This window comes from Pelodiscus sinensis, chromosome 2 (assembly GCF_052426305.1).
Source record: "Pelodiscus sinensis isolate ZL-2025 chromosome 2, ASM5242630v1, whole genome shotgun sequence".
Classification (NCBI taxonomy): Eukaryota; Metazoa; Chordata; order Testudines; family Trionychidae; genus Pelodiscus; species Pelodiscus sinensis.
The window spans coordinates 119,404,189-119,416,800 of NC_143053.1; the positions used below are offsets into that span (position 1 = coordinate 119,404,189).

Here is a 12,612-nt window from a genome sequence, read left to right on the forward strand (position 1 = left end):
ACTTTTTTTAAATAAAGGACCTCCTTTTAAAAAAAATTGTAAGTACCCCCAGCACCTACAGTTTTTAGACACTTTTTTTTCTACCATTGACACACATTTGTTTAAACAACTTAATCGTAGCCAGGCAGACATGAAATTTTTGGGTGTAAAATTGTAAAGCAGAATAGCAAAATAATGTAACAACTCCACAGTTGTGTAACAAATATGTAACAATCCAACTGCTAAGTACTGTAACCCAATGAAAGCAGATGCAACATCCAATGTATCACCATGTATAATGTATGTAAGATACAGGACTGATGTTATTCTAAGTCTGTATATGTCAATTCACCCATTCACAATGCATGTAAACTTGAATATGGAAAATTCTGCAATATCTCAAAATGGAGTCTGAAACTCCATTTTGAAAACCACAAAACTGTCTTTGGGCATCCATTTGAGGTTTGAATTCTATCACGTCCACAGGTAGCAGTTAGAGTTTAAAAATACCAACTCACTTACCTGTTGTAATTTGAATGAGCTATGAATATTCATTAGCATCCTACAACAACCAATTAAATTCAAACCACGCTATAGGAGCATCTCTGTTAACCCATCATTTCAAACTTAGAACACTCATGAATATGCATGAACCCAGACTATTTAAGTCTCTGCCACACAGCAGTTGCTGCTGCGTCGGGTTATTGTTCCGTCGGGATAGGTTCTAGGCTAGGTTAGAGAGAGAGAGAGAGAGAGAGTGAGTCATCCTTGTCCTAGGTGTATGATAGAGGTCCTGTAAAGATATTCTTCTAGAGAAGCTAGCGGAAGGCTATGCTACCTCTATTTTATATAATATAGTATTTTCTTGAGTCAGGCTGGCGGCAGGCCAGACCTCCTCAAATAGATTAGCTAGGTTAGTTAGTTTAGTATTTTAGTTAGATTAGTTCCCGTCATCGAGTCTGTACGTCAGGCTGCGTCGGTCCACGCATGTCGGCCGTCGTCGTGTCTGTTCGTCGGGCACGTCGGGATTAGTTTAAGGTTTTATTTTTAGGATAGGATTAGAGTGGATAGAACAGAGTCATCAATCGCCTGATCCGGCTGCACCGAAGCGCAGAGAAGAGGCAGCGAGGACCAGAGGGCTTCACAGAAGGTGAACCGACCGTCTTTGTCCTCCATCCATGCTTCGAGGGATCTCCTGGGCTGTTCCTCTCCCGCGGCTTTAATTAGCCAACGGATTGTAGGTCGCCTAGCGTCGAGATCAACCGACGAGGGACGCCTAGCTGTCCTCCCTAAAGGCTTTCAATTAGCCCGAAGGTTGTAGGTCGCTAGCAACTCATCAATCGTCTCCGTCGCCGTAGACTCTGTGTAGGTATAGGGGCCTGGAGGGACTTCCCCTCCTGGTCCATACAGTGTAAAAAGGGGACTGCCCCCTCATCTGTTCCTTCAAGGCACTGTTTGTTAAAGTTGTTAAATAATATAGTCTTGTGGTTTTCACTGAAAATTCGGTCTTAAGTTTTCATTTTATACGCGCCTAACATCCCTGAGAAATTATATAGTCTCCGGTAATTAGATATGGAGTGAGAGTCGCACCTAAGATACCATCCCTAGCGGATGAGACCAGGGTACAGTTACAAAGTATCCATCTGGAGTAGCTAGTCTACATGACACTTCTCCATCTGTTCAAAGATTACTGTAACAAAATGTACAAAGATAATAAATCACTGTAAAACTTAACACAAAAATTCAGTGTTCTCCAAACATCAGTTGTGTTGACATACCCCCCACACTTCTCTCAAGTACCCCTAAGGGTAGTTGTACCACAGGTTGAGAGACACTGGAATGTAACAGCCCATTTAGTTCAGGTCTTTGTTCAGACCTCAATTCCAGGTATCAAACATGTAAATGAAACAAAATTCTGCAGCTTCTCTTTTAAGCTGTTTTTTTTAATTGCTTTGTAATAATATAATCACTTTCAGATCCATTAGTGAGTGCAAGTTGAAATGTTCCCAAACAGGTTTCCGTGTGTTACCATTTCAAATATCTGTGTCCATTAATCCTATATCGCAAAGACTATCCAATTTGGCCAATATACCAGCTTCAAAGAAAAGCTGCAGAGCTTGGCTTCATTTACAAGTTTGACACCTGGAATCGAGGTCTGAACAAAGACCTGAACTAGATGGGCCACTCACTATATTTCACACCCTAATCACATAAAAAGGTAAGCACCAGATAATTACAGCCCATTCTATTAGCCTCATTTAGCATTGGCGGTCTAACTGACAATATTTTTCCCCTCCCTTTCTCTGCTATTTGTACCCTGGACCCCTTACTCCATTCAAATGAAGAAGTGGGATGTGCCCATGAAAGCTCATGATACCATCTACATTTTTTATTAGTCTCCAAGGTGCTGCAGGACTATTTGTTGTTTTTTTAATTTTTTTCAGTTACAGACTAACACAGCTACCCCTCTGATACTCAGACCAGGCCACTAGAGTACACTGCTCTCTCCTTCTCTCTCAGCTATTTATGACAACTATTTTTTCACTCTCCCCAAACACTGTACTTATATATAATGCTTCTGGAAATGTACCTACCATTTTATAAACAGTGCAATTAAAGAGGAGCACCTCCACTGATGCCTGTTGATTACTCTGCATGGACACTTATGCCAATGGCTTATATCAGAATATGAAAAGAACAAAACATACTGTCATCTATTACTAATTTGTATGAAGGATGTAGGTCAAAAATAATATCCTGCTAAGTTCTGTTCACGGGCAGCTGACAACAAAGCTAACCAAAGCCATCTATAGGTTCAGGGGACAGATAGCTCAGTGGTTTGAGCTTTGGCCTGCTAAACCCAGGGTTGAGAGTTCAATCCTTGAGGAGACCATTTAGGGATCTGGGGCAAAAATTTATCAGGGATCGTACTTGGTCTTGTTGTGAAGGCAGGGGACTGGACTCAATGACCTTTCAAGGTCCCTTCCAGTTCATTCATTAATTATTTATTTAGACAGCTTGTTACTGATAGTTTTTCCAAGGCTCAGCTTCTATTATTCTTTGAAAACATAATATACAAACTATTCTATTGTCCACTAGTACCTATGGCCAATTTCCCTTCTGCAATGGATTTCACATTGACAACGAGTATTAGATACAGAACTGAGTCAGAGAGAAAGAGGGTTTTGTATTAAACAAACAAACAAGACTGCATAGTACAAGATGCTGAGATCAAGTCAGTTTGCCTTCTTAGGAATGCTAATATCACAAACTTTTCGCAGGCTGAAAATTTAGATACTACTACAATAAGACTCAGCACTACTGACCTGAAAGCTTTAGGTTCTAAACTTAGTGAATTAACACTAAGACCACATCAATACAAACAAGATGATCAACGTTTCAGTAGTCAACCTTCTGTCACTTGATTTAGTGGGTCTAGTAAAGACCAGATAAATCAAATGCTGAGAGTGCCCCCACCGATCATGGTACGCCTTGCTGTTGCAAGGAGCAAGGGAAGTCAATGGAAGAGTTTCGCTCATCAACCTCCTGCAGTGGGAAGGGTGCCAAAGTTTGGTTTAAGGTACGTCGACTCCAGCTACGTTATTTTTATAGCTGGAACTGCCCTTGCAGTATAGACCTGGCCAAAGGAAAAAGTAATTTAAAAAACCCTTCACAATAGGCAATGCTTCATAACATTACTGACAAAAATCTCAACTGTGCTTAGATTTATTTGTCATGAAGCTGTTTTTTATTCTTTTCTGATTTACTTACTTACTGCCCGTTACGCCAATGGCGCATAGGGCAGCAACAAAGTCCTTCCACTTCTGTCGGTCACAGGCCAAAGCGCCTATTGCTCCCCAAGTGTGATGATGGTCTTTTAATTCTTGTTCTACCGTTCGGCGCCAGGTTGTTTTTGGTCTTCCTCTCTTTCTCTTCCCATCTGGTTTCCAGTGGAGTGCAATTTTCGTAATAGAGCCGTCCTCTCTTCGTAACACATGACCTATCTATCGCCAGCGTCTTTTCATAATTATAGTGGCCATGTCTTCTTGTTTACACTGAGACAGTAGATCTTTGTTGGAAATTTTATTTGGCCAAAATATCCTGATTATTCTTCTAAGATTTCTGATTTGGTTAGTTTCTAATTAATATGTGAAAAAGGAGGTATCAGCATAAGCCAGCGTCTGTCAACATCAATATACAAAAGCTTTTCAACTTTGTTCTTGTTCTCAAACTACTTTCTGCAGAGAATTCACTCTCATAATGCATTGTATTCATCATGATAAATATATTGTAATATTTCTAATGTCAAAAATAGCATAAATACGTAGAAGCTGCGAGGAGTCATGTGGCACCTTATAGACTAACTGAAGTGTTGGAGCTTATACAATACCTCCATTTTAAAAGAAAGACATTTTGTTACCAGTAGTCATGGACTGATTTGTTTGTTTTAATCTGCTAAAGCAAGACCCTAGACATTCTGGTAAACAGATTTTTTTGATGCTTTTGGTCTCCAAAGTTTGTTGAATGGAACTGCAAACTGAATGGTTCTGTTTCTTTGTTTCTGAGAGGTCACACGGGAGTATAGTGGCTCTTCCCTGAAGAATCTCTCCTGGTAGGTCCCATAGGTGTCTAATTCTGTCATTCCTTCTGTTCAATGCAAGTAGAAAATCATTAAGGGAACATCGTGAGATGGTATGGGATTCAGAGACTTTATGTATGTGAATCATACTCAAGCTGTGACTGTCAGAATCGACTAGTCATAGAAGAGACTCAGACCATGTCTACACTAAGGGCTCATCTAGACTACGCTAGAGTGTTGAAAGATGATATGCAAATTCCATCGGAATTTGCATATCTTCTTCCAATCTCACTTTCAAAAGTGGAGCTTTCAAAAGTGAAAGTAGTTTAGTTACAGCTTTTTCGACAAACCTCCCCCCTTTGTCAAATAGCCGCTCTTCCGCAAAAAAATGAGGTTTACATGGCTTTTTGACAAGAAGGGGTTCGCCAAAAAAGCCACATCTAAACTACTGTCACTTTTGAAAGCTCTGCTTTCAAAAGTGAGATCAGAAGAAGATATGCAAATTCCCTCCCCCTTCCCCCTCCCCCGACACTCTAGCGTAGTCTAGATGAGCCCTAAGAGGTAAGGTCAAATTTATGAAGGTTGACTTTTAGCACCCAATTTTCTAAAGTTGAAGGTGCATATCCCCACTGCGTGCAAGAGTTCAACGTATTTTGAAGTAGTGCATCTCCAGTAGGATGGCTACCATCACCTTTGAGAGTGATGCACTGTGAGTAGCTATCCCACAAAGCCTGCACCCATTTGCATCCTGGGTTGTGTGCTGAGTGTATGCTGAGAACAAAACTGTGCAACAGGCAGTTCTGGATACATGTCATCAGCATCCCATAATGTACTTGTTCCCTCCTCCATCACTTGAGAGCAATGGTAGTCTTTGGTACCTTTTCCCCTTGGTTATTTGCACAGATGCCATAGCAGCGTAAGCCATGAGCACACTTTTCTGTGAAGCACTGGAGTTGAACTGGCAAATGCTGCCAGCATTCAATCCTCTGGACACAGTGGCACACAGGATCTGGTGACATCAGACAAGTACAGTCTGTTGGGACTACATTGTGATGCAGCCATGGGACGATCTGTAGAGGCTACGAAACTTTGTATGCGTGAGGCCACTTACATGGAAGTTTGCAAATTGCTTTCCTGAAGCACAAGAATATAAGAACGAGACCTGCTCTGAAAGTGGAGATGTGTGTGGAAATTGCCCTCTGGAAGCTTAAAATGCCAGACAACTACCAGTCAGTTGTAAATCAACTGAGTGGGGAAATCTATAGCGGAGGCTGCTGTGATCCAAGCTGTCAAGGCAATCAATACACGTCTGCTACAAAGCATAGTGACTCTGGGAAACTTGGAGGACAGTAAAGGTCTTTGCCATGCTGGGTTTTCCCAGCTGTGGAGGGACATCCATCCCCATCTTGGCACCTAATCACCATGCCAAGGAGAACATAAACCCCAAGGAATACTTCTCAAAAGTGCTGGAGGGGCTGGTGGATCACAGGACCATTTCACTGACATCAGCGTGGGATGGTGGTAAAAGGTGCATGATGCGCGCATCTTTAGGAACTCCTGCCTCTTCGTCAATCTGCAAGCTGAAACTTTCTTCCCAAACTAGAAGATTATCATTGAAGACACAGAAATGCCATTAATGATCCTTGGTGACCCAGCTTACTCCTTGCTCCCATGGCTCATGAAACCATATCCGGGTAGCCTGGACCACAGTAAAGGAGCAGTTCAATTCCAGGCTGAGCAAGTGCAGAATGGTGGCAGAATGTTTTTGGGGTGTTTAAAGCAAAGGTGGAGAACCGTTTTTGGGTGGGGGCCACTGACGCACAGAAAAATCAGTCAGGGGCTGCACACAAACTAGAAAAAAATCCCATCTCTGACGTGGCCAATGACTGAGGAGAAAGACACTCCCCACATTCCCCTTCCACACCAGGGGCCCAGCATAGTAGATTTTTTTGTGCTCCCACCCCACAGTGGGGCAGTGGCAGGGCTGGAGCACCAGCGTGGGCTCCCCAATGCTGGGGGAGGCCCGGACTCAGTCAAGCCGGGGGGCATGAGGCTCCCCACCCCTGGTTTAAAGGGAAGGTTCCACAGTCTATTGACTAGGCCAGATCTCAGCAAATGAAACATTCCCATTGTGGTGACAGCCTGCTGCGTGCTCCATAATATTTGTGAGAGCAAGGAGGAAAGTTATTTGCCAGAGTGTGGGGGTAGGGAGACGAAGGGTGCCCAATGCCTAGGCAGGGATTTTGACCAGGCAGTCACTAAGGCAATAAGACGACCACAGCAAGCAGCAGTGCAATTCAAAGAGGCTTTGAAAGACAGTTTTGAGAGCCATCCATATTACTCTTAACAAGGTGGCCCTGCATTAAGTGTGCTTGCCTTTAACCACCTCCTCACCCTTCACCAGAAGAAGGAAAGAAACTGTTGTTCAGAAAAAATGTGTTTTTATTTACCCTGAACACTGCAGGGAAAGAAAAAGAGGGGGAAGGAGGAAGGTGATCACAATTGTGAGGACAGCCTTTTGCTTTGCAGTGCATCCCTAGAGGTTGAGCGTGAGGCTGTCCTTGGCTCACCCTTCTGCCCCAACCGTTGCATTCTAGGGCCCCTGGGAGAGGAGGCTATGTAAGGCGGTGAGGCAGAAATGTTGGTCCAGAAGGGCTGGAGGAGATGCCTATACATGTAGGTGTCTGGAAAGTTACCGTGCGGTCCATCATGTCCACCATGATCAACAAGACTCTCTCCTGGTTCCTCACTTCCAGTTATCTGCACACTTTCCCATCTTCATGTTTCACACACATCTCCTCCAGCACCATATTACTCCCTCGCTTAAGTGTTCCCTGTCCAAGTGGGCAGATTGCATTTGCTCCTTGAACACATCATCCCTATTTTTACCTGTGGATTTGGACAGTTAATGGGTCCAGTAGCATGCGCAGTAGGCTCACAGCTGTTCCCACTGTAACAGAAAATGAAGGGCAGACTTTTCAGGAGATACATTGTAGAGTGTAAAAACTAATCTGTTACAATAAAAGGAAGGTCTGTCTAAAGAAAATAGGGATGAGTTACATACATCCACAGTCATGCTTTTAAGTGGCCATTATGCAGCAGGTACACTTCAGAGTTCTTAGGGGAACAGCTGGACTCAGTCTGGTGGTAAGCAGGCATGGTAAGAGACAGGCTGAGGCACAAGATCTGTGGGAGGGAAGGATGGAGGGGTTTGGGTGTGGTGGCAGGCAGGGGCTCATATGGCCCTTTTGTGCTCAACACCCCCAATTTGCTGGGAGAGAGTGACAGGGGTAGATGCTGACAGTGTGGCCAGAAATGTGGACCTTATTTTGCAATGCTTTGTGCTGCAATTATGTCAGACCACTTACTGCTGGCTTGGCATGGAAAGACGTCCTACCGTGGAGGATGGAATAAGGCAGCCCTCCCCAGAAACCATGTGAAAAGTATTGACGAGTTCCTCTCTGAAAGCTTTATGGAGATGTGCATGGAGAATTCCTGTTCAGCCTCCAGACACAAACTGTTCTGGGGAGCCCCCACTGCGTAGGTAGAGTGGCCCCCACAGATCACACCCAATTGCCTTAACCCGCTTATAGCATGATAGAAAATATGAACTTTCCAGAAGTGCCCTCCCCATGATCAGTGCCTGACTGTCAAACGTCCTGGGAGGAAGGGAATGCCTCCAAGAGGATAAAAAGTTCTTGGTTCTCTGTGACATCAATTGACTTGCTCACTTACTGACCATTCTTCTCTTCCTCATCCACGCTGTCCTCCATGCTGCTGCCTGAGGTGGTCAGAATGACTTGGAGTAATCCATGGACTGGCTAGAGAAGCTGATCAGGTCCCTCCCAATGACTGCATGCAGAGTTTGTGACAATGCTCCAGACTGTTTGCCTCCTTTGTGTTTTGGTACGACTGCCTCAGATCCTTTATTTTCCACTCGGCACTGCTGGGCATCTCTGGTGTATCCCCTCTCCTCCATGCCCTTTGCCATTTTGGCAGAGATAGCTGTGCTCCTTTTGCTGGTCTGCAGTTCTGCGAGAACAGATTCCTCACCCCACACAGCAATGAGACCCAGCATTTTTTGCATGCTCCATGCTGGTGGTTGTCTGGGAACTCATGGTCAGCTGTACCACCTGCTCAGAGGGCTGTTCACCTTGCTGGCCACACAGGAAATGAAATTCATATTTTCCCGGGCTTTTCCTGTTCACCTGGAGAGCAGTAGAGTTGAAAGTTGTGGCCAGAGTGTTCACTGCAGGGCACTGTGGGACACCTCGAGCAGCCAAGAACTGGCACTCAGAATATGCCTACAGACCCCAGGCAGGAGCAAAGCCTGGGCTCAGTTCAGACTTAGTAGGGCTAAAGCACATTGGGCCCAGCCAAGAGGGCCTCTGAACCACTACAATCTGGTGTCCAGCAAGAGGGATGCATGTGTTACTTATGTGTGTGACACTGTTATTCATGTGGAGTCACAGATAACTGGCTTTTATCCTTTCCCCTAATGTTGCTAGGAGACACTGGAATCCAAATTTGAGGAAAAGAAAGAGGTAGTTCTGTGCCTCACCAACATATGTATAATCATAAAATATCCCATTCTTCCCTTGACAGTTTAATAGTCAAAAAAGAAGGACTAAAAAAAGAGCAAAAGTAGCAAACTTTTTTTTGCACTAGGCCCACGGCCATTCTCACAAACGATTTTGTTAAAAGATTCTATTCCAATGCACCAAATGCAATTCGATTATTCCATTATATCTTAATTTACTCACTGTGTAACTTGGAAGAGCAGTTCAAATTCTACTATATTTTTATCCGCTACTATGATCAAGCTATGGTGTAGAAATGGGGTTAGCTGCAAGCCCTGGTGTAGGGTTAGTTAGCTTGCCTTAAAAAAAAAAGACCCCGAAGGCAATAAAAAGGTAGAATGATATTCCATACAAAGTTGTATACAAGATAATCTTGCATTTTATTATGTAACTAAAAGATAGTTACCCTCAAAATGTGTTTTTACTCTAGTGCCACTTAATCTTGCTAGACTCCTACAATTCTCTTAACCTTACACAGCTTTTTGCACAGCTAGGCATTCACTTACATATTTACTGCATCACCAAAACTTGCACTGAGCACAAGATGCCTTCCCATCCCCTTTTCTATGAATTACTTGAAATGTCTTCATATTTTTTCCAGACAATATGTAACTATAAGATTTTATATCATATTTTAATCTGAAAACTGCTTTCATTTCTTAATGGGACAGAAGCTTTCAATAGGAAGACAGACAATAGGAATGGTTGGCTGATGAACAACAATTTTAACAACAGCTCCCAAATCTCCACAGAGAAGAGACAAATTTCCAAGAACTATAGGCAGTATGCTTTAAGATTTGTGGTCTCTGTAGTGACTACTGCTATAGTGAACTAGCCACACTCTACCATCCAAATAGCCACATATGACTAGTGGCTAGCATGTTGGACACCACATCTTAGATAAAAATAATTGGTACACCACTGATAGGAGAAGATATATTACGAAAAAATGTATTTCATGAAAAGTAACTATACAGAGAAATCTTACTTCCTTCAGTGTGAGCCTGTCGATTCTTGTAGAGATGCTCAATCCGTCCAGTGTTGAAAGAACTAGATCGGCGAACAATTCCATGCACCTGTAATTTAAATGAGAACAGAAGGGTAGAAAAAAATATGAGATTGTATTCAATCAGTGAACTTTGATTTCGATTGTTAACATAAATAATTGCATAATTAAGAGAAACTAAGATAGCTCTAGCCATCCCTATCCAAACAGACAAGTGGAAAATCTTGTAACAGATACCCTTGAGTCCTAAATCGAACACAAAGCCTGTAACAGTATCAGTGACAGCCTAAGTTTCTCAGGGTATGTCTACACAATTTTTATTTTGGGAGAAGAATGCAAGTAGCGCTGCTCATTTGCATACTCCCTCCGGGTTTTTTTGGGAAGACGCTCTTCCGGAATTTACCTGCATCTACACACGGTCAAATTTCAAAATAAACCCCTATTTCGAAAGACCCCTATAAACCTCACTGTAGAAGCAATATGTGCCTGCCTGATATTAAAGAAAAGCCAGTTTATGTATGACACACTAGAGAAATTGTTCAAAAACTGATCCCATTTCTTCTTTATGTAAAGATAGCCTCCTCATTGGTGGCAAGGTTTATGTCAGTTTAGCTCATCAAGTGCTGCTTGTATAAATGAAAGCTACAACTTTAACACCTGACTTTTTCCAGATATTTCAGAAGTTTTTCCAATCAAAATTTTAGGCAACTTCTTTGCTTGTGTTGGGCCATCACCCATACACAGAATAGCTTGCAACCAAGAGCACTGAACCATCCGAACAAAACTTCTGGATGGCATGCAGGAGTCCCATATTTTGTTGTCTAAAATAAAAACAAATGGACTAAACTATACCCTAAGAAGTAGACTGTATAATCTAGCCCAGGGGTGGCCAACCCGAGAAAAAAGAAAAAAATTGCAGCTCCTGATGTAACCGGGACAGAACCACTCAAGTCGTCTGTTCTCAGTCGGGCCGCTATGATCCTTATGCATGCTCATGGCCCACTTCATGCCACTCACAGCCCCCAGAACACTGTGTCATATCCTGCAAGTGCAGGACAGGTCGCACACAGCGTCCCAGCCTGCACATGCTATCAGCTGGCCACTGCGTGCAGGCAGCGGTTTGGGACCCAGGCATAAGGTTGGGGGGCAGGGAGAGATGCCTGGCTCTGGAGAAGGGGAGGGGAGATCAGGAGCAGGGGGAGAAGGGGCAGTGCACATGGCATCCCAGATGCGGCGTAGAGGCTCTGGCTCCGGGACCCGAGCATAAGGTTGGAGGGGGAGGGGGTTTGGGTTACAGCAGGGAGGGGAGGTGTCTGGCTCTGGGGAAGGAAAGGGGGATTGGGTTGCACACGGTGTCCTGGCCATCTCATGCTCAAGGCTGGCTGCTCAGCGCACGTGCCCCAATGCCTGGAGGGAGACGCGCAGCTGTATCTGCAGTGGTGTCGGCTCCGGGACACGAGAATTAGGTTAGGTTAGCGGGGGGGGGGGGGAGGATTGGGTTCGGGGTGTTTGCCTGGCTTTGGGGAAGGGGAGGGAGACTGGGTTAGAGCAGGCTGCTCTTCCCCTCCCCTAAACAGCTGGCGCGCTTCCTGAAATGCTGGATCTGTCACACCACTGGAGACTTTTCCCCCTGCTGCCTGCCTGCGCGGAGGTGATGGGAGATAGTAGGAATCCTGGGACCCCCTCCCCCTCAATCTTATGCTCGGGTACTGGAGGCAGAGCTGCTGCGCTGCATCCAGGATGCCATGTGCACCGCCTCCCCTCCCCCTGCTCCTGATCTCCCCTCCCATTCTCCAGAGCCAGGCATCTCTCCCCCCCAACCTGAAGTAAACACAACATTGCTGCTCTTATTAAATTATTATTAAATCGAAGATGCTGACTTTATTATGTTGACCTTGTCTTCTTGTTATTATATCATCTTTAAACTTAGCTAAAATGTCCAACATAACTATATAATCAACATTACCAGTAGACTCGTTTCCTATTTCAAAGTTGGTGCGTTGTTTTAGATAGGAAACAAGTCAAAGTATTACTACAACGTGATACCGGTAATATGAGTAAAAATCAAATTGCGTAACACACGGACACATATGCCCATGGAAGGGTGCGTGGTAGGGAAAAACTTGTACAACCCGCGGGCTATATTCACTAATTAATGGTAGTCAGGTCCTGAGGATGTCGGACCAGGGCAGTCCAACACGTATAAGGAAGGAGTGTGGATATGAGCAACACATCTCAAAGAGTAAGTTACGAGAGGTAGGTAACAGTTTTCTCATCAAGTGCTTGCTCATGTCCATTCCATGGCAGGTGACTCACAAGCAGTGCTTCTGGAGGTGAGCAGGAGTTCGTGTACGTGTTGCTTTTAACACCCTTCTGTCAAAACTAGCATCATCTGGGGCTCGCTGGGGGATGGCATAGGCAAAGGCTCACATCACAGCCCTGCAGATGTCCTGGATCAGAACATGTTG

General features: G+C 44.1%; 1 protein-coding gene across 2 annotated transcripts in view; it reads right to left on the minus strand.

The window, feature by feature from the left end:
- GMDS (GDP-mannose 4,6-dehydratase) overlaps positions 1-12,612 on the minus strand; it is a 548,706-nt gene that overhangs the window by 429,840 nt on the left and 106,254 nt on the right. For both annotated transcript variants that reach the window (XM_075921351.2, XM_075921350.2), the window contains exon 3: positions 10,127-10,214. In XM_075921351.2, the coding sequence (XP_075777466.1) occupies positions 10,127-10,214 (88 nt within the window). The remainder of the gene's footprint in view (positions 1-10,126; positions 10,215-12,612) is intronic.